The sequence below is a fragment of the Oenanthe melanoleuca genome, chromosome 2, assembly GCF_029582105.1.
Source record: "Oenanthe melanoleuca isolate GR-GAL-2019-014 chromosome 2, OMel1.0, whole genome shotgun sequence".
Classification (NCBI taxonomy): Eukaryota; Metazoa; Chordata; class Aves; order Passeriformes; family Muscicapidae; genus Oenanthe; species Oenanthe melanoleuca.
The window spans coordinates 92,467,158-92,493,228 of NC_079335.1; the positions used below are offsets into that span (position 1 = coordinate 92,467,158).

The window sequence follows — 26,071 nt, forward strand, 5'->3', positions numbered from 1 at the left end:
CAGATCTTGGCCTCTTCATTTTCTCTCTGGAAACTGCCCTGGAGAGTAGAGGTGTCCAAGAGAGCTGGTTGGTCTTCAAGGCAGCTTCATCAGAGCACAAGAACATTTCATTCCCATGGTGCAGGAAGTTGGGCAAGCATGGCAACAGGCTAGCAAGAGTAAACATGGAGCTTCTGACTGGGCTGGACCATGAGAAGGAGGTACACAAGAGACGGAAGCAGGGAGAGGCTTTGTGGGAGGAGTACAGCCCATGCATGAAGAAACAGAGTGAGGGAAGTTCAGGCCAATCAGCATAACCTCTGTCCCTGGGGAGGTTATGAAGTAAACCCTTTAGGAAGTCCTTTCTCAGCTCAGAGCTAAGACAAGAAGGTGATTTGGAGCAACCAGCATGGATTTGCCAAGGACGAGTTATGCCTGATTGATGTCATTGCTGTCTCTGATGAAATGACTGACACTGTGAGTAAAGGGATGTAGTTAGTATACATTGATTATGGAAGGACTTGGCCCCAGTCACATCATCACCAAATTGATGAGGCGTGGGCTGGAGAGTGGGCCAGTCTGGGAGGCAGCTCTGGAGGTGGTGATGGTGTCAGTGTCATAGTTTAACCCCATCTGGAAAATGAGCCCCATGGAGCCATTCTGTTTCCACCACCAGTGGGATGGGGAAGAGAATCAGAAGGATAAGAGTGAGAAAGCTCATGGGTTGAGTAAAAACAGTTGAATAGGAAAAGCAAAAACCACTCACACAAGCAAAGCAAACCAAGGAGGTAATTTAACCCTTCCCATGGGCAGGCAAATGTTCAGCCATCTCCAAAAAAGCAGGGCTTCATATGCAGAATAGTGACTTTAAAAGACCATCACTCTGAATATCCTTCACTTCCTCATTCCCAATGCTTGTATGCTGAGCATGATGTCATATGATATGGAATATACCATGGGTCAGCTGGGTCAGCTGTCCTGGCTGTACCCCTTCCCAAATCCCTGCATAGCCCCAGCCTCCTTGCTGGGGGAGCAGTGGGAGAAGCAGAAAAGGCCTTGAAGCTATTTAAGTGCTGCTCAGCAATAACAAAAACATCTCTATATTATCAACACTGTTTTCAGTACAAATCCAACATACCACTTCATACTAGTCACTGTGAAGAAAATTAGCTCTGCTGCAGCCAAAACCAGCACAGATGGGAAACTTCTGAAGGTGAGGTGACAGCAGTCCTTGCAGTGAGTGTGACTTGTGGCAGCAAGGAAGGATAGCTACATCCTGGGCTGTGTGAGTCAGTGTGTGGTCAGCAGGTCTGGGCAAGTGATCCTTCCTTTCAGCTTGGACTTGTAAGACTGTATTGGGAGTGCTGTGCCCGGTCTGGAGCTCCCCTGTGCAGGAAATAGACTGATGCACTGGAACAGGCCTGGTGCAGGGCCACCAAGATGATCAGGTGGCTGGTTGTGGTACATGGTGACCTGTGGAATAAATACAGGTTTCTTTGTGCTCCTGTATTTAACTTCATGTTCTGAAGTTAGAGTAGAAATTTCATAGGGAAAAAAGTGTATGTGTATGGATGTTGTTTACTCCTAAAAGTAGATGTGAGCTAGAAATCCTTCATCTTGGGAAGAGGATTAATATACTATATATGTTGTAATTAGATATATTTAATCTCCCTATGTATGTAAAAGTACTAAAAGAATATAGATGTAGTCTGCTTGAGATGTGATGTTTGTGAATAGAAGTGTGCTCCATCTGATGTGGTATTTATTGTTCTTCAACCTTTTTGTTTGCCTTTCCTTAAAAAATCAACAGGGGCTTGACTTGGAAGAGCCTAATTGATGTATTCTTTCTGTTATGGAAACATTTAGGAGGGCTTTTTTACAACTGAATTAGAGCAAGTCTCATTAAAGACTGGATATTAAATCCTCACCAGGATTAGTTAAAATGGTGTTACTTTCTGGGATTATTGAAGGGGAGTTGCTGATTCTTTTCTCTTGTATGGGTGTGTCTGTACATGTCCTAAACCAAAGAAACATAAATAAAATCAAAATTTTATTTGAAGCTTGATGTCTATTTCTGCAGACTTTTAGTGCATGTGCATGTGTTCCCATGGATTTAAACAATTAGTAATTAAAAACAAAAAGTAAATACAATTTTGGTAGGGAGTTCTGGTACTCACACCCCTTTCCCTTTGAAATTCTTTTTCCATGTTATAGTGGTTTTTCATTTCTTATTTTTACAAAAGTTGTGGTTATTACCAGCAGATCAATTTTCAAAACCTTGCTGAGAGTATGAATGTTGGTGCTGGTTCTGCAGGCTCTCAGGTTGTCTTAATTGCATAAAGAAATCTAAATCTCCATGGCAACTTTTTCTAGGAGGGTGTGCTGTTAGATAGTGAGGTTTCATGGTTGAAGGAGCAAATGTGGGAAAGCATTCAGCAAGGAAAGCTGACTGCAGCTGACAGTGTAGCCAGGAGTAGTGTGGCTAAGGTGTTGTACCCTTGTGGTGAGGAGTAACAAGAGCAGCTCCTCTACTGCCTGTCACCCTTGTTTTTGGCAGCACAGGCACTGCCAGCACTGATTGCTGAAAAGACACAGTCAGTCCCTCAGGCAGGCAGGGACTGTTTCTGTGCAAAATGTGCAAATGGACATTGTTAATTGAGGAAAGAAAACCGATCAGAAGCCCCTACTGCAGGGTTTTGCATCATTAAGTTTCTGCCTAGGCTGTGGAGCAGCTTTAAATCAAACATGAATCTTTGTTGGTGATGGCGAGCGGTGGAAAATACCTTGAGGCAAAGTTGTTTCAGTGGAGCCGAGTTCATTGTGAAAGTGAGGGCACTCACTTTCTGTTTTAGACATGTGATATTCCTGAAGTCCAGCAGGTTTTCTCAGTGCTTTTCCTTCCCAGGAGTGGGTTCTGGAGAGTCTTTTGGGGCTGGTGCTATGCTGTGTGCAGAGGTGCCCAGCACAGAGCTCCCGCAGGCTGTGCCAGGGGCTGTGGTGCTGCACAAGTGAGCCCTGTGCAGCTGCAGGAGCGTGGTGCTGCCCTGCCCTGCTCGTGGGGCCTTTGCACTGTGCCAGGTGCAAAGCTTTTGGGGCATTCGCTTGGGTTTTGAACCGTGAGCTCTGTAGAAGGGATGGTAACGTGTGCTGACAGAAAGTGAGGAGCGCTGCCTTGGCAGCACTGAATTGTCTTTCCTCTTCTTTGCCTCAGCTTTGCTCTGGAAGGAAAAGTCCTGAAAGTGTGGGAAATCTTCCAGTCTCACACTATTAGCTTATTTTCATGATTATGGTACTAGCTTCAAAGGATGCTTCTAGCCTTTTGGCACAGAAGTTGATTTTATGGGGACTTTTGAGTCCATAAAATTCATACAGCTTTCCTGCTGCAAACAAGCCAAGCCAGTGCAGCTGCAGAGCTTTCAGTGGATATATTTTTCTTCAGCAAACTGCTGTATACTTCTGTTACCTTATTTCCATGATTGTGGCACTAGGATGCTCAGAACAGCAAAAAGGTTTCTAGAGTGCGCTTTTTTAAGCAGAAATGTAGAAAACTCTAAAGAAAAGGATAAGCCACCACCATCATCTGGTGAGCAGGAGCTAGTACATCTGTTTGTCTCGTCCGATACAGGAGAGCATTGTACCACTTGGTGCCATTTGTGATCATGGGCATCAGCAGCTGCATAACACTGGTGATCTTTGGCACCAGGCTGTGACTCTCATGACACATGACAGCACTTGCTTCATTGCCCAGATGTCTTGGGTCTTTATTATATGCCCTTCAGTTGCAAATATTGTTTAAAAGTTAAAATAAGCTAAAAAATAGTTATTGTTCTGTCAATATGATTTTTTAATGGTATGTAGAAGATACAACTGATAGCTTTTATATCATTATAATTGTGTACAAGAGAAGTTATTTTTCTTGCAGTTAACAACAGATAATAAATACAGTGATGCTGTAACACGATAGTGTTTCATTACAGCACAACTGAAAAATTTCTGTGAGAAAACAAAACAGGACTGTGCTTTTTGTCAGGATCTCCAGATATGCTCATTACAATTCCCAGGGCAGTACCAATTAACTCTGGATTTAGCTGCTTTGTGCTGTTCGAGGTGTTTGTTACTCTTTGTGGGGTGGTGTTTGTTAAACTTCTGAATGGAACCAACAGTGCTTAGAATGCAGGGTTTATCTGACCCAGACCAGTGTGAGAGCAATACAAGAAGCTACTGACCAGAGGATCATGGAGTAGAGGGTGGGCAGTTCTTACTCCTCATCATATGCAGTCAGTATTTCACAAAAAGGTGTTATGTGTTTGCTTCTGCTAGAACAAGCCTCTGTGGTATGGGCTGCCTTAGAAGTGATGACTGCAGTATGTACCGTCAGCTCTCCCATCACTTCCTCTGCCCAGCAGCTGCTGCACACTAAGATAGTTCATGTCACAAGGAGCACTATTTTGCTGCTCTTGTATGGGCTGCCTTCCTGTGTTGCCATTTGAAACAGGTAGTGAGTAACCTTTCTCTCAAATTTAGGCTGTTTACGTTTTCCTCCTGTCATGGATGCTGTATGGAAATAGATGCCTGGGGCATTTGTAATCCAAGTGGAGATCAGCATGTGTCAAACTGTTTGCATTTCACTTGGTGCCTTGGTTTTGTAGGTTTCTAAGCAGTATGCATTTGATTATTGTTTTCAGCTCTACAAGAGGGTTTCTAGGGAGAATGTTTTATTTGGTTGTTTTGGCACCTTTTTAATTTTCAGCAAAAAATTTAACAGGTGAGCTGGTATTCTTAAAAGAGCCTATGAATAGGAAAAATAAGACAATGGAGTAATTTGGCATTTATAGGTTCTGTCTTTTTTCAGTCTAAAGAGCTTTGTAGGTTGAGAGATAGGTTTCAAGTCTAACAGAGTAATATGAGAAGGTACAGAAAGGTAGTTATAGTAAAAGAAAATACATATCTCATACAGTAGCTGATAGCCACTCTATTAGGTGATTGTCCTGTGTTTATCCAGAAATAAAGAATTTTAATTCTAGATGTCAGATGAAAATGGTGGTGAACTAACTGTCCATGAGATTTGAGTTCAGGACATTTTTAATGATAATTATTAGAGATAATGAGTGGTGTGAATGCAAATCTAAAATTGATTACTATAATCTGATAAAATGTTTTTTGTTCCCAGTAAGTCTTGGTACTAGTTTAAAAAGAACAAAGAAGAATATTCAATTTAGTAGATCCTTTAGAGAGCCAGTACATTTGCCATGTGTTTCAGCAATTCTTTCTTTATTAAAAAAGCATAAATAGCATGATTTTCTCCCAAGACTTCATAGTAAAATCAAATAGAAATTATTTCCTTGCCTTTACAGAAAAGCTGGAGCTCTGCTGTCCTCTTCCAGACAGGTTGCTTTTCTTTCATCACTTCATCTCAGCTGAAGAGTAGTGGGAGAGCTGTACATTATTCTGGAGTGGATGTTGTACCTGGAAAATCTGAACTAAAATGCACAGAATTAGTTTTAGAATTAGTTTTAGCCTTTTTTTTTTTTTTTTTTTTTTTTTTTTTTTTTTTTTTTTTTGAGACAGCAGACTGGCCTCTTGGGACTCCCCTAATCAGATGTAGAAAGCTATAAGAGAGGGTACCAGGCAGTTAAATAAGCTGCCTGGTTTTCCTGCTTCTGTACTGAATGGTTTCAACTCTGTGTGCTGATTTAACATTTGGTTTTGAGTCTGATTCGCAAATCCAGCTAACTGCAGCTTAAGTCAACATTGGCTATTTTGAACAAGTTTGAAAATTCCTTTCCTGATGTAGTTTTGTGTTCTTTGCCCAATGACACAGTATCTCATGAATACTTGGAAGACTGTTCCTTTTATTTCCCTTTCAGATGCTACACTGTGTCTCCCAGTCATTAGTTTGTTCCTTTTATTTCCCTTTTAGATGCTACACTATGTCACCCAGTCATTGGCTTCCTTGTCTTCCAGTACTAATCTGTGAAAGCCATAGTGCAGGTGGACAGTGAAGTTATGGTAACCTGAGGTAAACACCAGAGGTATAGAAGAGCAATCAGACTTAAGGATTGCCTATGGAGAGCTGGACTTCTTTAATGTTGGAGGCATTGACTTGATATTATCTAACATGACGTTTGCTCTTTTTGGAAGTTTTTCAACTCCATTTGTTAAAGCTTTTAGATACATAAGATGACAAGACATGCTTTCTGGAGACAGTTACCCAAATAACTTGGGCCAAGTGTTGATTAGATTTCTGTATGTGCTTGCCCCAGGAGTGATCTCTTCATCTTGAGAGAAGTCATTTGCTGAAGAGGGCAGCTTCTGCAACATACATAGTGATTTTTAAAGGAGTTGTAGTATTGACTGACCTCTCAACAGCATTGTTAATTGTCATATGCTGCTGTTTTAAGAAAATGTAGCATATAGACTGTACACGATTTGCATGTACTCAGAAGATTTCTGGCCAGAATTTCTGCTTGTCAACTTTGTTGAGCTCCATTTGAAAATCTGGAGGTTTTTTTGAGTTTTCAAGTGTCAGAGGATTTGGCTTCTAATACTTCTAAAGGTGTGGATACCCTGTGAGTTCTGCAGGTTAGAAAGACATAAAGACTTAGTAGTTTTTGTAGCTGTGATCTCAGAGCTTTGCTGACGTATAGGTGTAGGATGAGATGTTCAGGAGTGCATAAAACTTGCTTTGATTATGTTCTACCCTGTCAGACTTGGTAAAGTAACTGAAGGAGAGCATTAGCCTGAAACATTTACTGTTGAATTTGTACTGGTTTTGCTGTCCTTACTATGAGACATTAAATAACCATTAATACATTAATCAAGAACTTAAGCTAGTTTAAATTGACTACTTGTATAATAATTCCTAATGTAGAGGTTCTGTAATAAAAAAAGACATGTAAACCTGCAAAGATGTTTGTCAGTTGTGTGTTTTGGGAGGTTTCAGTGGCTGGTACATGCCACACTAGACATAGGGCTGAACTGTGTGTATATACATGTATACATGGCATTGTGTTAGTCTATTGGTTTTGTACCATCCTCATTTCTTGCAAGAGTCAGTTTGCTTTGTGCTTCAAAGATTGTAAGGATATACTTGACATGCTTATGAATGGCATCTATCCTGTTGGCAGTGCTGATGGAGGATGAGACCCTATATGTTGAGTTAGATCCCATGGAAATTCATCAGTGTGAATTCAGATTTTGACTCATTCAGGAGATTTTGTACTGCAAGGAAGTTAGTATATGCCTGGAAAGTATGACAGTTTTCTGACATGCGTTAGAATAAGAGCACAAAAGTCTAATACTGATTGTACCATTAACCATCCACTATTTAGAAAACTTGCCCTTCTATACAAAACATTGTGGGAATAGATACATTGAATATTCTTGCACCAACGTGTCAGTGGATGACAGTTTGGAGGAATACTTTGTTGCTTCTGGTGTTTCTTGAAGAAAATAGTTTTAGAATTGTGATAGTAATCCAGGGAAAATGGACCTGAAGCTTCATTTTCTGAATGTAAGTAACTGAGAGCTGCTGGGGATTGCTAGTATTAGAATGTACTAATTTGTGGCTGCAGATTAAAGTATCCTTTTGTACAGAGCAAAAAATCAAGAGGGCAGGAAATCTTACCCAGAATTGTCTCGATACCTTCCTTCAGTAGGTGTTGGTCTAAATAAGTCACAGATTTCCAAAAGAGTATATGCTTGCTCTTTTATAGTCTCCTCTCTGCTTTCACAGTTCATTCCAGCATCTTGGAGTCTTCCCAATTGTTCCTTATCATTTTGGTTTGTGAAGATGATGTCTGCAACTATGTGGATAAACCTCTGTTTATTGTAAACTTTTGCATGTTTTGAGTAGAGAAGTGCCTTGTAAACGAGAAAATATCTGTATTGGTATCATCTGTCATCATTTTCTGCCTTTCTTTTGGATTGGTTTCAAATGCACATGAGTCAGCACTGTAAAGACTGATACACAGATCTTTAATCCAGGAGAAGTGATAGATGCCCATACGGAATTTGGTCACTTTCTGTTTATAGCTTTCACAAAGTGCCAGGACATTACTGGCATGGACTGTTTTGCAGATTCTGTGGCACAACTGAGAGTTCCATTTGGAAAATGTGTTCCTCTCTCTGGACACAGAGAGAGGATCAGTCTCACCCAAGGAGTCAAAATGGCTTCTTTCTGAAGCTGGATGTGGCTTTATTGTAACTACTTGTTTGGCAGGCTTTCTCTTTCTCTGGAGTTGGGATCTTTTTGTCAGGAGATGGTTGAAACTCTGTGCTTTGCCTGTGTTGAATTATTGTGGTCCCTGAGCTCACAGGCATGCCCTAATTACTTGTGAGGTGTATTGGGGCTTCCTACAGTTGTTGTTGATTATGATCAGTAGGGGGATCTTCATTCAGATTGAGAGTTGCATTGTCAATTGCAGCAGCCTTGTGCTGAGATGGAAAGTGCTTGGGGATTGCTCTTGAGGTGTACAAAGTAAGTGGTCAGATGCATTAGCTAGTCTTTCACTAAGCTGTGCAAAGGTAGATATCTATCTCCATAAGATAAGGTAAGGAGAAATGATAAAGGCATAGCAGAAGAACTTATTAAAGAATATTCTCTGCATTGGCAATAGCAGACATGGAATTGGCTTGTGGATCTGTAGTGGAGACGAGGTGCTCTAATGTGTGTTACAGGGGTCTTTTGCTCCTCTATAATTTATCCTGAACATTTCTCATCTGCAGTTTGTAAAAATATCTACAGGTGGATACCTCTTCAAATACTCTCCTACTCTCACTTGTAAACTGTTTGGGAGACTGTTCTGGCCACAGTCTGCCTATTCTTCTGTCTTGCATTTTGTTTTGTGAAATGAGAATGCTGCCAATGCAGACAATTGCATCTCCAATTGCTGTTTCAGAAGACATGAAGATAAGGAAGGCATGGGGAGCAGGACATCATTGTGAATGTTATTGTTTCAACATGGAGTGAAATCTCCTTTGCAAGAAACAGACGTAGAATGGGAAATTCTCCAAGACTGGGGACTGTATATTTAGAGCTTTGCTGTGACCATCCAATTTTCACTTTCACATGGGAAGGCAAACTTCTAATAGGGGAGAAATGTGCAGTTTTTTCATTATTTTTATTATAGTTCTTGTTTTCTTTGAAAGAGAAAATATCTGGTTTCTGCTCTGTGCATAACTACAGTCTGGATTCTCCTTTCTTGCAGGTCATGATTTGGTCCTTGGCTGTCAGTTATGGCAAACAGTTTTGTGGCTTTCTCTACATGTGAACTATGGATATGGACTAATACTGTAGTTAGTTTCTCTTTTTTCATTTGGTGTGTCATTCTTGATTTCATGCCTTTCTATCACCAACCATGGCCAATGACTCTCACACACTGAGATCGTGCTGGCGTCAGTTAACGCCAGCTGTCTATTTTTAATGCTGCCACCTTCTCATATTGCTAGTAAAAAATGTTAGCATATATACATACATCCGTGTTTTCTCTCTGTCATCAGGATCACTGAAACAGCCTCCCCCACAAATACATGTTTTTTTACTTAAAGAGTTCACTGTCACTGAGCTGTTACTGCGGTCTCATCAGAAATTGCTTTTGTGGTTAAATGTGAATTTACATGGCAAACAATCCAAATCTGTGAAATAATTTGAAAAACTGGAATGGTGCTGTTGTAAAACCATATGACAATGATACTTTCTTACTGAGACAATCTGATAAAATTCATGGTTTTAAATTCTGTGTAATTAAGCTTTAAAAGAAAATTCCACCTTGGATCAGAGGGCTGCTGCTTTGGCTTCCATAGTTGCATTTTAGTAAACAGTGAGTTGCTTACTGCTGAGCTTATCTGCTGAGCTGGCTGCAGCTCCCAAATACATGAAGCTGTGTTGCTTTGTTTAAATTATGTTTCAGAAATAACTATGCAAAAGTATTTTTGAAAAATATGTACATTTCTTATAGTATTAAATGGTATTGTACCTTTCGCACAAAAAACTCACTGAAAAGCAGTCTGCAACTGAAAATATTTACTTGGAAGGTAGGGAGGAATGTCCTGGAGCTGGTTACTTCAGCTATGAGATGGTGCTTTCCGAAATACAAGTAAACTTGCTGTATCCTGGTGCAGTATGGTGATTAACAAACAGCTGCCATCCCTGAACACTAAAGTGAATATGCTCTATATTAATTCAGGGTTGTGTTATTCATCCCTTTTCCTTCATTTTTCTTGTCATCAGCCAGGAACTTCTTTTCTTTATATGGACCAGTGTAATTTCTGAATTAGAATGGGAATTTTGTCAGAGGCCTCACTGAAACAGTGATCCAGACATCTTTTTCAATAGGAACAAGGAATAAAATATTCAGGTTGCACTGGTGGTTTTGCTTGAGCTTCATAGTGATTTTAAAACATATACCCACAATACTCACCTTTCTCCCTGCCACCATTTTGCGTTGTACTTTGCATGCTGCTTTGATCTGGATTGGCTCAATGTAGGAAAAATGGCTAAAAAATTTGGTAGTTATTATATTCCTGTCTGGGAATTAAAAATCTCTTATAATATTAGACATTGTAAGGATACACAGCTAGAGATTTTGCTGAAACATCACATTATCTGAGGAGGAAAACAAGAAAGAAATTTCTTGGAAAGTTACTAGCATATTAAAATAACATTTTTGTTTTAATGTAATTGTAAGGAAAAACTGAGAGGAGAAGAATTTTTGAGTAATATGTTGCTAGACAGAAGCTTGGATGCTCGCTGTTGTTCCATAATAAAGAGCTGGATTCAGTTATTATTCTGTCCCCTTGTTTCAAAGTCCAATTCAGTTCTTAATAAAAGCATAATTTAAGCTCAAATACCTTGAGACTTAAGGAGTTAACATCTTACTATGTCCAGTCCTGTTTAATAATGCCACTGTTCTGAGTTTTAATTTTCTCTAAATTGAGTAGGATGTCATACCATGTAACCATTCAATATCTAGTTATTAGATAGGAAGCTTTTTCTATTCTGGATCTCATTAATAAAAACAGCACTGTCTTACATAACTCTGTTTTCTGTTGTAAAAATTCTGCTTTTTGTTCCCCTATCAAATGTCTCGTCCTGTTCTTGGTTAACCAGTCTCATCAAAAAAGGTGATGTCTTCCCTGAATGTTGACTCAGTCAAAACATTGATGCTATATGTAGAGAGAAAGCAGTAAGGAAGGCTACTGGTTACCAAAAGCCTGAGGGTGCTAACATGAAAGTTCATTAGGTTGTGTATCTTTTCTTATCTCTTGAGTGCCATGTATTTATATAAATTTGGGTTAGTAATATAAATGAAGTCCTGAAAAATAGCTAGTAATCTGAAAGCTGTCCTTAAGAATATTTTTCTAGTCATATTTATGAACAATTTTGAACAGTTTCTGTGGATTAACTGCTTGGGATCAAATGCATTCACTTCTGCTTAGAGGATGTTTGACCATGCAGCATTGACCTTACTCGTGGTCACAGCTTGTCACAATGTTCTAAAACAGTGTTTGTGTTGGATGTGGTTTCATTATACTTTGGTCTCATTTTTAATCAAATATTTTTACACTAGGTGTGAAATCCAGAGAGAGAATCAAAACAAACCCAAGTGCTGGTTTGTTTTTTTTGTTCTGGGACATGAATGAGATGTCAGCTCACATGGGATTGCTGGTGAGATGTAGAAGGATCTGTGTATCCTACTTTTCTTTCCCTTATCAGGCAGTGTGTTCATGTGCACTGCTTTAACTGGTGGAGAAAGTACAGGTGATGTTTCTTTGCCCTGTCCTCTCAGCTGTAAAGCCTTTGTCCTAAGCCCCTGCACTTCAGCAGCAGAAAGAGCTTTTGAAACTACTACTATCTGCTTTTTCAGCTCTCTGAAGAGAAAATGGCAAGTAGTATTATATGAAAATAGCTTCTTACCTCTAGCTTGTGTGGTAAGCTCAGCCTGGGGAAGACTGACAGATGAAGTGATTAGCTATTAAGAATGCTTGGTAAATCTTCACCTGTTCTTAACTGCTTTAATTTATTTATTTGAGGCTGACTTAACGAGCACTATGACATCATCCTTACGGATTTTTGTATTTTGGATGTGCTCGGCAGTGTCTCTAGCAGCTGTGTGCTGTACTGGGTTATTACACTGTGGTTAGTTTCTGCTCCCTTCCCCTATGGTCTGTGTGTGTGCCTAGCCTAGTGCATATCCTTAAGATGACAAAAACCAATGAGAACAGCAAATAAATTGAGCCTTCTAGAGAAGAAACCAGCATTCATGCCAGAAGCCTGGTTTTGAGGCATTGACCTTGTGCTTCAGCACTAGTTTGTCCCCTACCATTTGTGTCTAAGACCTGTCTGCAACCTCTTTTTTTTAATTGCTCCTAGTTTCCTATATCTTTCTGTACTTTGGCTAGTATTCCTGCCAGTTTCACTCACCCCTGCCGTGTCCTTTAGTGTCTTTACTTCCACCTAAATTGTGCTAAATGGTATCAATCCTTCATACACCCAAGGGATGGATTTCTGTGTTACTGAGCAACATTATCTGCAAGTTGTATGTCATTTATTGGATTCTTTCACAGGAGTAGACATCATTCTAAGGAGTGATAAAATTATTGTCTTCTATCTGTTGTGTGTGTAGTTTTTGCATTCTTTGGGTAGAGTTTGCAGGATTGACAACCAGAAGATGGATATCTCTATAACAAGAAAAAGCTGGAGTACTCTCAGATTACTTGGTATTACATGTTTCTGTCTTTTTCCAAACTCTGGTCCATGCCTGTCATGCCAAATACGCTTGCAAACTCCCTTAATATAAGTTGGGGCATGTTCTTTCTTCAGGTCTCACAGTTTTCCTAGTACTTCTTCTTATCAGTAGCTAACTGTTACATGAATCTTCATTATTAAATATTCCAATCTAACATTATTTTTTTTTCTTTTAAACTGAAGAAAAACCCAAACAAATGTGAAATAATTTAATTCTACTACTCTGTTTAGCTAATTTAATCTTTTCCTCTAAGCCATATATAGCTATCAGACCTACTGTGTGCTTGGACTTTCTCTTATCCTCTGTAAATCCCATTAAATCTCTTTAACCCCTTTAACTCATTCTGGGATTTGCTTTCTTTTGGAAGCACTTACTTAGTAATGCTTTTGACAAATTGTATTCTTTCTCCAGTCCCCTTTCATTCCCTTCCCAATACTATTTTATCTGATAAGCTCAGAGCTGTTTGGTTTGTTGTTTTTTGAATTTCAGATTTTATTTTAAAGGAAACAAAATTTCACCATGAGTGAAGAACATAGAATTTAAAGAGAAGTCAGGAGGAGAGATGTGTCAAGTATCAGAAAATAAAGTTTTCATAAGAGAAGCCAAAAAATATTTAAGTTGCAATGAAGTCTAATCAACTTCTGGTTTAGTGAGCTGTTGATGTCCTCTTGCTTCTGATTTTCACAACTTAGCAGCTGTCCCAGTTTCAGACACAGAATAAACTGGGCATATTCTGCTTTACCCTTGCTCATTAGTGAAACAAAAAAGCACCAGGATGGAAAACCGACCCTTCCAGGTTCAGTTCCTGAGTGAATGATCTGAGGCATTCTGCCCTTGTGGCCCACTCTCAGAGAAGTTTCTGTAAGTCATTACTATTTGCAGTGATATAGTAAAAGAATTTTGTACTGCATTTTGCATTGTGCTTGTCTTGTTTTTCTTTCATAGAAAACTGATAATGGCATTCCCTTGTGGTCATGGGATATATGAAGCCATCTAGTCCAACTGCTATACTGTGACTTGGCCAAGATGCTATCTATCTTAGAGAGATTAATTGTGAAGGTCATCTGGATGTTGTGAAGGTCATCTGGATATCTTCGTTGTCAGTCATACTCTTCCCATCAAAAGAATCCACTTGTGGTAAATAGCATTCAAAGCTGCCTGTGTTCCAGAAGTGACCACTACAAGATCTCTGTTGTAGCTTCTTCCTAATCATTTTTTGGAAATATCTTCTATGCCTCTTTCCTCACAATTTGCCACATTACTCCTGCCTGCATCCATATACAGATGTCTAATTTCAGTATCTTAGTTTTCCCCATTAATGGGCAGAAGTCTGATGCGAGGTGATATCTGAAGTTTTGTTACCTTAATTTTGTTTTTTAACCATGTCTTTTTAGAGCTGTTAGCTAGTGCAATGCAAAGACCCTGATAGTATTAAAGAATCTTTCTTTGCTTGCTCATCTGTCTTCAGCTGTATTTTTAAGATTTGTACAGAAGCCTGTGCTTTGAGTTAATCATGCATTGTTCTGTTTTATCCAAGAAAATGTTCTCTTTTTATTTTTAAGGTTTTTTTTTTGACTATATATCTAAGGGTTTTTTAATCCTATTCTTGACTGATAATAGCAGAAAGCAAACCTTCACAGGATATCTTCAATACTCCATTAGATTGCAAAGTTCTACCAGCCTGGTTAGCTGCCTAGGGATCTACCTTTAGTTTGGGACTTCTTGGCTATGAATTTTCATTCTGATAGCCCGCAGAAATTCTGATCTGTGTAAGAGAGGAGAAAGGGAAAGTAGTAAACCACAAAAGGAAAAAGATGAACCACCAGCCCTGCAACATAATCTGCTTCTGTTTTAAACAGCCTTGGACTTTGTGGTGATAATTTTACAGCAGACATTCTTGGAAAAAAATATATCTGGTACAGGAGTGTTGTGTTTTGCAAAGACTGGTAGAAACCTATTTTGCTTCAAGGAATTTAAATTTGTCTGTGGTGCCTTATGATTGTCAAGGTGTGCAGTACAAATACCACTAGCAATTGTTATTGACATACATTATGTTTATAGACCACATCATGAAGACTTGGTGTTTTTATGAGTAGCAAGGAAGAGAAAGTGTCCATTCTACTAAACAGGAGTTTGAATGCTCTGGGCCATAACAGTAATAATAATAAAGTGGTAAATAAGAAAAATCATTGTACGAAAATCAGTAAGTTTCAGCTGTAGTGAGTTTTCAGTATGACTTGTTAAGATAAAAGAGAAACAGCTGAAGTTTGAAGTCAGGCCTGAATGTCATTAGGAGATATGCCTTTGGTTGGCCCTTAGTATAAAACGCCTGACTAATGGTCTTGTTCTCAGTGACAATGGCTTTCTATGATTAATTTAAATAATTTTCCGTGTTTACTTCTGATAATTTAGAAATGTTTCTTAGTATTAGTTAGCAATTGCCTACATAGATGTGGGAGTAGTAGTGGCAAATCAGAAATAGCCTGTGCCAGTAAGTCAGAAACTTTGACAAATAAGCTGCTTATGTGTTCTCTTGCCAGCGTCGTTCTTCATTCTGTTTTCTAAATGAATGAGACTGCCTTGGGAAGGGAATAAATATAGGAAGTACCCAAAGTCTTGTTCTGATTTACAGGAAGAGATGCTGTTAAGTTTACTTGACTGCTCAGTTGATCAGACACCTGAGTCACTGGTGAATTTAGAATTGCAAACAAAACTCCTTCTGTTAGAGTTTATGCAAAAACATTTGTTGGACTCCCAGTTTTAGTTCTGTTGTTTTTAGACCCTTGTCAGACCTGCTGTACTCCTTAGAATCATTGTAGATGACAATTTCCACAGCAGAACAGTCCTGGTTATTGTATCCTGCCACAGTCTTCTCTGACATGCTAACAAAAATAGAAGCTTCTCTCAGTAATTCTACATCTTCTTTCCTATCTTCAATATAAGAAAATATCCTATTGTGATGGGAATTTGGGATGACTTTTGGTAGCTTGGAGATTACAGCAGGGCCTATTAAGTTTGTAGACTTTGATGTATTAACACTGAACTATTTTAGCGCTGTGGAGATAAACATCTCTAATACATGTCAGGGGTTTTGTGTATTGGGTGTATAGAGTAATTGTGTAGCTTTTCAGCTGCAATTATGGACAACTGTTAATCCAAATAGTATTCAAGTCCACAGTATCCATTTGCAGCATTTAAGAACTTGGGGCACTGTTAGTAGTAATATTTGCAAATGAAAACTGCATCACGTGCTGTTCCAATCTACTTTGGGTCAATGTTTGATACTTTGCACTTTGTTTACTGTGCTAATGTCCAGACAGAGAACTGATGCTTTTGTATAGGTGAACTTGGTCTCCCACAAGCAAACTGAGGATTTCAAACTTCAGTTCAGAATATCCCAATATGTAGTGGCCACATGTGGAGAGACGTATCAAGGAAGGGGAAGTGATGGGGAGCTTCTTAAAATTCTTGTGAATATGTTCATTCTGTTCCCAAATGTAGGCATAGATACAGGAGGCTGTCATTATTGTATCATGAACACAGTTTCCACCATTGAAGGATGATGCATTAGGGTAATTCTGCTTGTTGTAAGAAGCAGAGCTTAAAATAGAATGGTATGTAAGAATGTATCCTTCCTAAACATAAAGGTTTCTTTGTGTCATAATGAAGTATAGGGCTTTAAAAATTTTATTATTAATGTCACTCATATATTTTGTTCTTTTCATCAAACTGACCAACGCTACAGCACCTAGTTTTGTTAAAACCTTTTTTCCCTTCCTGCTTTCCCTTGTTTGTTGCTATTTTCCATTTTGTCTTATTTTCTGGTCAGTTTTAGTTTTCATTCTGACGCCTTATTTTTTTAATATTATTTTTTTTAACATACAGTTTTTTTATATTCTTTCTTTACTAACTCTCTGGAATGCTAAACCTAAGAGATGAGTGTTAAGAGCTGAATGATCACCCTTGGCATACTTAATTGTAGACAAGTTGTTTGAACTTGTAACACTTGGAAAATGGAAGTGAATATATTTGTTTTGTTATTCCCATGGAAACGAGATATTTATAATGAGCTTCTAAAAACAAGTTACAAATATACACAAAGAAGCTGATTCTTTGTAGCAGTTGCTTAATAGAAAGGAATTAGTTTGTTTAGGGGGTTATGTGTTGGGGTTTTTTTCCTAAATTAATGAGGTCTGAAAAGCTGGTACAAGGAAGGGATTTCCTGAGCATGAACAGGGCATTAAAAACTGTGAAAATAAACTGGGGGTATGACAGCCTTGTGTGTTATGCTGTGTTCATAGTATTCTCATTTTTCAAACAGTTTGAGTTGGAGGGAACTTTTTACATGTTGTCTAGGTAAACACCACCACCTTGCCCTTCCCCTAGTGAGCAGGGACATGTTGCATGAGATCAGGTTGCTCATAGCCCCATCTGGCCTGACCAGGGATGGGCTATCTACCATTTCTCTTGCAGTGTTTCACCACCCTCCTAAAAATGTTTTCCTTGTATCTGGTCTGGATCTACCCTATTTTACTTTACAATCATTACCTTGTCCTATCACAACAGCTCTGCTAAAAAGCCTGCCCCCATCCTTCCCTGTAATTCCCCTAAAATCTGCAGTAAGGTCTCCTGGAGCCATGTCTCCACCTGACTGAACCCCAACTCTCCCAACTTAGTTCTTCATGGCAGAGGTGTTCAGTCTCTCTGATCAGCTCTGTGGCCCTACTCTGGGCTAGCTCCAGCAGTTCATGACTTTTCTGTGCTGAGGACCAGAGCTGGATGCTGTGTTCCAGGTGGGCTCTCACCAGAGCAGAGCACAGGGGCAGAGTGCCCTCCCTCTCCCTGCTCCCGCCCTGCTTTTGGTGCAGCCAGGATACAGTTGTTGGTTTTCTGGGCTGGGAGTGCATGTTGCTGGCTCATGTCCAGTTTTCCATCCAATAGTACTCACAAGCCATTATCCCTAGGGTGTTTTTGTGGGCCTGGACTGGAGAGAGTGGAAATCAAGGTTTGTTGAAAGACTTTTCCTCTGTCATTTCTACCTACTCTTGTCAGTGGTCTCCTCTACATTCAACTCATGACTGTACAGAGGAGAGGGGAGCATGCTGTTCTTGTTAGTAATCCTGATGACAGAGCTCCTCAGAACTCTTGGGGACCTGTCTCTAGAGACAGGAGGGGTGTAGGATGCTGCTTGGTAATTTAGGTGTTGGTACATGGCATACATGTACCATACCTCACATACCAAAAGTGCAAGAACATGTTGTATTTCTAGGATTTTCCACAAGACTTGCCACATGGTGCTGCTGTAGAGTTTTGGAGTTAATTATGGTGTTTTACAAGTGGATTTGATAATATTGTAATAGATGGTGAAGCGAGAGGGGATATTTTTGGAGTGAAGAAAAAGAAAACAAATTTCAAAATTAAAGCTGTCTTACTTAGGAAGCTTGGGATATAGTTGCAAAAATTCCTTCTCTCCCTATCCTGTTTTTAACATCACTGCAATTAATGTTGTTTGCTGGTAAAGAATATCAGCTACAATTTCTTTCTCTTTCGGGGTGCAGCTGCAGTACTACATTAGTCATATATGTGTCCAGTTTGTGGTTATATCTTAAGCTGAAGGGGAAAAATCCACTCATTTCCTTGCCCCATGTAAATGACAGGGAAAAGACCAAATGTGAGAGGTAGGTATACCTGTGTCTTAGACCAAATGTTCTTTGTTCCTCTTGGTAGCCATATTGATATATTTTTCCTTTTAATTCACACAAAAAAGTTATGCTTTTCTATTTAATAAGTGTGTAACCAAAAATTCTCCATGTGTTAATAAACCCTGAGATCAGTTCATTTGTTTAGAGCATGGTGCTGATAGCCACAAGGTCGTGGGTTTGATCACTTTAGAGTTGAACTCGATGATCCTTGTGGATCCCTTCCAGCTCAGAATATTTAGTGAAAAATAAGCAAGTCAACGTGAATTTCTGCTGGTTTTGCTGAAAGTGATCATTCTCTTTCCCATTGCAATGATCCTGAGTGATGAACCAAGCTAACCTATGTGCTACAGAAAACTGCATTGAGCAAAGCCTGTATGCTAGACTTGGCTGTGAGTCTGTAGAGAATTTAGAGCCTTAGGGTGTTGTTACGCTGAAGCCTTGCAGTGATTGCCAATGCTTTCTTTTTGTGAGAGGCAAAATAAAATGAAGTCTTGACCTCTTGCACTACGTAAAAGTTCTTGGACAAGTTTCATCAGAAGAGGGATGTTAATCCTATTAATGAGAATCCTGGAGAAATTCCAGATAGTTAATTGCAGTTTATTCCACCTGTCTTTCTGATTAATGAAATGCTGGATTATATCCTTTATTTCTACTGTCATGATGTTCTTTTACCACCTAATTCTGTGAGATACTCCAGCACATGCTTTACCTAAAGCAGACAAGTAGTTGCAAATAGCAACGTTCAGTCAAAAAACACAAAAAGTTTATTTTGTGGGGGTTGCTGACGTTTGCTACATATGTTGGGCTGCACTGAAAATAATGAATGTTAATAATGAACAATTATGTAAAGGGTTTCCTTACTGTTGAATTTTGTTGTGAATAACTAATTTCTCTTTGTCTTAAAAGCCTGGGATAAAATACCATTTTGTTTAGTTAATTAAAGTAGAAGTCAATTCTAACTGTTGGTTAGTAAACCAGAAATCTCATTTCCCCTTTTCATTAGTGGAGGCATCCCCCAGCTGAGAGAAATTTGACCTCTGAAGGTATCTAAGAGAAGATTAAAGATAAACCCATGGCATGTAGCTGAATTGCTCTTCACAATGGTTTTTTTGACACTTGAATTAAAATTAGATTTCCATGTACTGCTTTTCTAGCCCAAGATTTCTGTTGCTGGTGCACACTTTGTCTATCCTAGCATCTATTGTTTATTCCTATATAAACAGCTGTCTCTGTTGAAAGGACTGGTCTGGGTTGTGTGGTAGTGCTTGGTTATTTTTTCCCCGTGATTTGCTTGAAATGTTCTCTAAATTGGCATAAAAAGAAATGCTCAAGCACCAAACAAAACTTGTGTAGTAGCATGTTTCCCAGCAACATGAACTCTCAAATATTACTTTGAGAGTTTTGTGGTGTTGTAAACATTTTCTGCTTTTGAAGATGGTACTATTTAAGATTATATCAGCCTAAGTATCAAAACATCTTTTCGAAAATGGTTCTATATGATCTGCTAAATTTTAGTTCAAAATATGTGGCTAAATTTTAGGGTATAAATTCTTATTCAGAAGATCAGAGAATCTGCAGTTTATTAATACAGGAAAATATGTGGTTTATGTCTGCTGTAATTCATAAGAACTAAAAATAGTTGGTTTTTGTTTAATGGTGAGTAAACTCACTAATGCTGTTGCTTCATACCTGAATTTGAAACTGAGGAGCACTAAAACTAGGTTAATATTAGGGGATTGAGTGGAAGAGTGCATACTCTGCAATGTTATCTCCTGCCTATGCTAGAAAACTGACATGCATTAACCTTCTTGTGATTAAACACATCACTGTAGTGAATGCTTTGTATGAGTTCTATCGAGTGAAACCTTTGGTGTGATGGACCAGAAAAGATCTGCAGGAATGACAGTATAAACTGGTGTTTGTAAAGTGGGAATTTCCCGTTCATCAGAATTTGCACCACACACTTGTACAGCAAAATCCTCTCAATTAAAAAGAGATATAAGTTATTTACTAATGTGAAAATATGGTCTTCCTATTACTGAAAACTTTTTTACAGCAAGTATTTAGCTCCAGATTTCTGGAAAGTTTGAGTTTACCAGACTACTATATTCATTTTCTGTTAGCTTTAAAAGTTTTTTGAAGATGATGGTCTATGAAGAAAACAGGCATTGAATTTAAATGTCATTTAAAAACTTGTCAGTCTTCAACTGAGGAGGAATTTCTAATTTTTAATGCTTTTCAATAGTTTGCTTTATGCAATAGCAGAATAATTCTTAATTTATTTGTGAGTACGTTAATAGTAACTTATAAATAATATGATAACCAGTTATTCAAAGAGGAATAAAAAATAGTAAATAAAAATACTCACCTAAGATGCTTCAGTTCGTGTCTTATATGTGCAGGCTTTACAAGTGATGAACCAAATGAGACATTACTTAATTTGATGAGCTGCAGGCATTTTGACAGTAAACCCAGTCCCTTTATTTCCTCTTTATTATTGGACATTCATCAAGGGAAGTTTGTAAAGTGCTATCCTACTGAAGTACATATAAAACTAAAGTGATACTCCTGGGATGTGTTTTATTTGACACCATAAATGGGCTGCATGGGCCTTCCTGTTCTGTTGCAGTTTTCTATTGTTCTCTGTGGTAAACTGAAACAGTTCTGCTATTCTTGAAATGCTTTTTGTGCTCTCTTGTAATTTCTTTCAATTGCTGTGTGTTTCAACAGGGGAAAGTCTGTAAGAACTATTACTTTTGAGCAGTTTAAGGAAGCACTTCAAGAACTCTCCAAGAAGCGGTTTAAAGGCAAAAGTGATGAGGAAGCACTTCAAGAGATGTATAAACTAATTGAAGGAAAAGGCCCAGGTTTAACTGGAGTAACGGTATGTTACGGATCTAATGGACAGATTGTTTCTACCTGTCCTTTTTTCTACTGCAGTGTTGTTATGTTCCCTCTACAATCCACACACCCAATTTCTCTGTGAGCCCGAAATTGCTAAGCAGAATGGGAGCAAAGACTTTGCAACAACTGAGTATTGTGCTGTTGTGTGTTCTTCTGTGGCACTGCCATTGCTCCTTCTAGGAATTGTACTACCACCTGGTAGCACCTCAGGAATATCCTGAGCTCTTGTGTATGCTTAGAGCTTTGAAATGTTCATGAAGAGTGGTATATACAAATCGAGTAGAATGACATTAGAGCCTCAATAAAAAGTTGTAAGATTTTTTTGAAAAACCAAAAAGCAAAGGCATCCTAAAATACATTTAATTGCACCATGTGAATCCAAGAAAACCAGAAATCTGGGAATAATTATCATGTGGTCCAGTCTTTGTTCCAAGTCTGTCAGAGCTATAATGTTCTTTCTTTCTAATTTTGTAATGCTGGTATTAAGCTTTGTGAAAAGGAACTTATAAAGCATACTGTACATAAGCTTGGTTGTCCTTTTAGATGCCCAGGCTCTACAAGCTTTATCCAATATTTTAGGGGATACTGGAGTGTTTACCATCAGCTTGAATAGTTCTGTTGGTTTAGTTCATCTGCTTAAAATTTGTGATCCTCCTGAATTTTGCCTGTAAAGCTGTCAATGAAAATAGAATCTTTTCAGAAACTGGTTCTCTATGATCAGTGTAAATATCAAGTGGAAAGATCTCTTTTGAGTTGTAAAATAATTCAGCTTTTTACAAGATTTTTAGTACTCTCCTACTCTCATTTAAAACAAGTGGTAATTTTAATACAGACTTAAAATATTGAACCTTCCTTTTTGTTCTTCACTTACCTTAATAAATTTGAATAACTTCATCTGTTCAAGGATTCTTACTTCAAATTGTACATTCTTCTAGGCCTCACTCCTGATTCCATTTTTGGTATTTCAGCAGGCACACATTGAAACGATCAGTGTCTGCTAGTAAGGGAACAGTCTCTTTCTGTGTAGGAGAGCTTTACAGATGCAAAGTAGTATCATGTAAGTTCTGCAGAGGTATGAGGGTGTGCCAGCAGCAGAGGGAGAAGAGTGGAGGGGGAATATGAGCCAGCAATGCAAGGCTTTACTGTTCAATATGTGCAGTTCTAGGGAGAGTTGAAGAAGTGAAGAAAAGGGGATCAGAATATCTTCTTCTGCTACCTGGAAAAGTAAAGACCAGGAGGTGGAGATTAAAGGGAGGGAGATTGCCAGCTGGGAGCATGTATGTGTGTATGTAAAACCAAATTTCATGTTGTTTTCTCATGCTAATTTAGTTCCTGGATGGTAAAGAAGACCCACAAACCTGTCAATTAAAGACATTAAAATAAATTAATGAATACATGGCCACTCTCCTCCTGCAACCCAGAAGTGCAGATATGAAATGTCTACACAAGATTTTAATGTTTTGTTTACTTTGGGAAGTCAGTATTGTGGAAATTTCCAGTTGTGCTGCTTTTTGTATGGTTAGATAAAGTTACACTAAGCTTTTCTTAAAAGTTCTAGGGTAAGTCAGTCATGCCATGTAGTGTGTGCCCTGCTCTGTAAAACTCTGCTATAGGTCATGTAAATTTGGTTCAGGTTTTGGACAGAAAATTTTGTGACTACTGACACATTACTCTAAATGTATTAGGGAAAGAGTTGAAAGCATGATTAAGTGAAGCATGTGGATGAGAATACATCAGCAGCATGTGGGGAATTTTGTGTCTTAGCTTCTTATGTTCTGTACTGGGTATTTTGTGGAGATAGGCAGCAGGGGCAGTATGTCTGGCAGCCTGGGCAAAGCACTCCTTCAGCAGGACAGGTGGAAAGTTTACCTTCACATCAGACAATGAGGATTTTAGTGCATGTTGTGATAGAAGTGATAGAAGATTTTTTTATCGTTTTCTGTTTATTTTTAATTCTACTTCAGAATGTTGCAGAATTACAAAAATCTTGGCTTGTGGCTGATGTGGTTGAGAAGGCTCAGCAGCCAGACATTTAGACATTGAAACCAAGTGAATTTTGGTTTCTAATTTGGTTTGGCTTTCTAGTCTTGGAACAGGACATTTATGATTGGCTTTGTCACACAGGAAAGTGACATGGGTTAATGAAACCAGTGGCTTTATTAGCTCACTTGGTAGTGATCTGTCAATAGACTATAACAGTGCAGGTTGTGTAACTTGGACAGCTTGTAAACAGACATGTAAATGAAGTCTAGGGCCTTTTAATTGTCTTCATTCCTACACAAAGGTTACAAAGAGTAAAACTTAGGTTCTTTCTTTTCCTGTACCAAGAGCTGTGTGCCATAACAATGCTGAATGCATTTCTGTACTTCCTGGGCAGCAGATCTTGTTTTGCTCATTGCTTGCTGTTAAAATAAAACGCTGAACTTCAGCGTGTATTCATCAGGGTCCTTGACATAGAAATGCAGAGCAATTTCAAGTGCAAGGAATCTTGGATGATTTAATTCAAACCTTCTGCTCACAAGAAGGCCAACTTAATTCAGGTAGTTCAGGGCTCAATCCAGTCAGATTCACAGTGAGAGGAGTATGGGTGGCAGTGCAGTACAGCAGCAACAGCATTTTAAAAGCAGCATAATGGGTGCTCAGGGATATGTTGATGTGGGCAAGATCATATTCTCACCAAAATGTTAGGGAAAGAGCCAGGAAGTCAGAATGCAACCCACAGAGTGTGGTAAATGAGATAAAACAGTTGTTGTGACAGAAGTGCAAAGAGACCTAGGAATTCCACTTAAGACTGTATGGATCTGCTTGAAGATTATACAGTAGTAGTCTGAAAAAGCTGCAGGACATACTGTCCAGCACATGGACATCCCTTAAGATGTAGAAGAAGTCTGCAGAGCTGCCATTAGCACATCAGTGTCTTTGGCTGTGTTATGGGGAAGTCCTGTATCCTGTTGCATGCTTCAGAGAGCTCCTGTGTCTTCCTGGAGCTCAGGGCAGTGATGGCCACTCTTGTGGGAGATGTGCTGTGGTCGAGATTTCAGATGATGGGAGAAGATGAAGAGGAGACTGACATGGTATTTGTGGAAAACTCAAGCTACACAAGGTGAGGAAGGAGTGACAGCTGGAGACCATGTGGACAGATACTATTGAAATAGAGAAGGCTGAAAACTTGTGGCTTCTGGCAACAAAAAGTCAGAGATCTGCTCCACCTGCAGTTCTTCAGTTTCAGAATACATGTAGCATCCTGAGCACTGGTGAGGATCAACAAGACACATCAGAGTCACTTGAGCCTGAATTTAATGTTCATACAAAAGGGGGAAAATGAGTGGTAGTGTTGACCAGCACTCTCTCATACTGTGGAGTGTATCCTTGGTTGAATGAGAGCTGGGCACAGATATATAGTTGTATCATGCCTTAGCATGAGCTGTGTGTTAGTGAAAATCTGGAAAGGAGTTGAGTGAACAGTCACAGAAGGTTCTACCATCCCAAATATCTCATGTGCTATTACACTTTCCTGTTCTGTAATAGGTGACACTGTACTCTAGCAACAGTGCTGTACCATGAATCAAGAGTAATGGGTGCCAGTCTCAGAAAATCACTGAAGATTCTTCTCGTGGATGATTAAGGCATGTTTTTTCTGATCTCGCCAGATGTCTCAGGAGTTTTATTGTTTGGTAGATGCCAGGATCTGGGATTGTTGCAGATGCACGGCCAAGATTTGTCCAGACTCCTTTTCTTCCTCCTCCTTGTGGGTACTCAGAGTACTGCTCTGGAGGTAACCTGGAGCATATAAAGGAGAACTACAGAGATATAGGGTGAGGCTGAAGGGTGTGGAGCTCAGATCTTGCCTTGCCAGTCCCGGGAGGAGGAAAGATTGGGTAGCTGTGGACTATATGGCTTCTGTTGAAGATGGGACTTTGGCTTCTAGGACCAGAGAAATGAAGGCTACTCTGCAGGGATGGAATAAATCTAACAAAGTGAAACAAGAGTATCTTTACAAACTAGGCTTTCTGATCTGCTGAGAAGACTATTAGACTGGGTATGGAGGGTTACCATAACCTGAAGATGAAAGATCATAAGGAACAGAGTAGATATGTCTAAGTGACAAGCCTGACATGGGAGGTTCTTGCCCTTCTGTAAATGGAGCAGGACATGGGGTCCATCTCTAACACCTGCACACAAAAGCATATAGTGTGGGGAAGGCAGGGCAAATTATCTGCAGAGATGTGATTCCTTGGGATTGTGCAGGTGTTTTCACTGGAGTGCTGGACTGGATCAATAGAGACTGGGAGAAATACATGAAAAAATTGAGCAAGAGGGATTGTAGTCTATGTAAAGGCTTATGTTGACAGCATCTGGCTTTGGAACTAGTTTCATTAAAGACTGGTTGTAACATTAAATTGAAGAAGGATTCAGCAACACCCTCACTGAAAAAAAGAAAAACCAAAACCAAACAACTTTGTAATATATTTTTCCCTTTGTGTTTTGTCTTCACCACCAGCAAGAATGAAAAACTCCTCCTCAGATAAATATTGGCACGCTGTTTTTTTGGAAGGTAATATTAATCAGACTGCTAGATCCCATCAGCTGGGACTATGTAGTGACTTGGACTGTTGAAATTCTGGAGAACTGGAGTTAAGGGGCTGATTTTAGAGAGGAGGAAAGGAAGGAGTCTCTTGTAGGTGCCAAATGGGCAACACCTGATCTGCTCTTATGGCTGGACATTACTTGGTTTTC

At 39.1% G+C, this 26,071-nt stretch overlaps 1 protein-coding gene across 3 annotated transcripts in view; it reads left to right on the forward strand.

The window, feature by feature from the left end:
• Positions 1 to 26,071, forward strand: part of TPPP (tubulin polymerization promoting protein) — a 70,069-nt gene that overhangs the window by 20,490 nt on the left and 23,508 nt on the right. For all 3 annotated transcript variants that reach the window (XM_056484795.1, XM_056484797.1, XM_056484796.1), the window contains exon 3: positions 21,161 to 21,314. In XM_056484795.1, the coding sequence (XP_056340770.1) occupies positions 21,161 to 21,314 (154 nt within the window). The remainder of the gene's footprint in view (positions 1 to 21,160; positions 21,315 to 26,071) is intronic.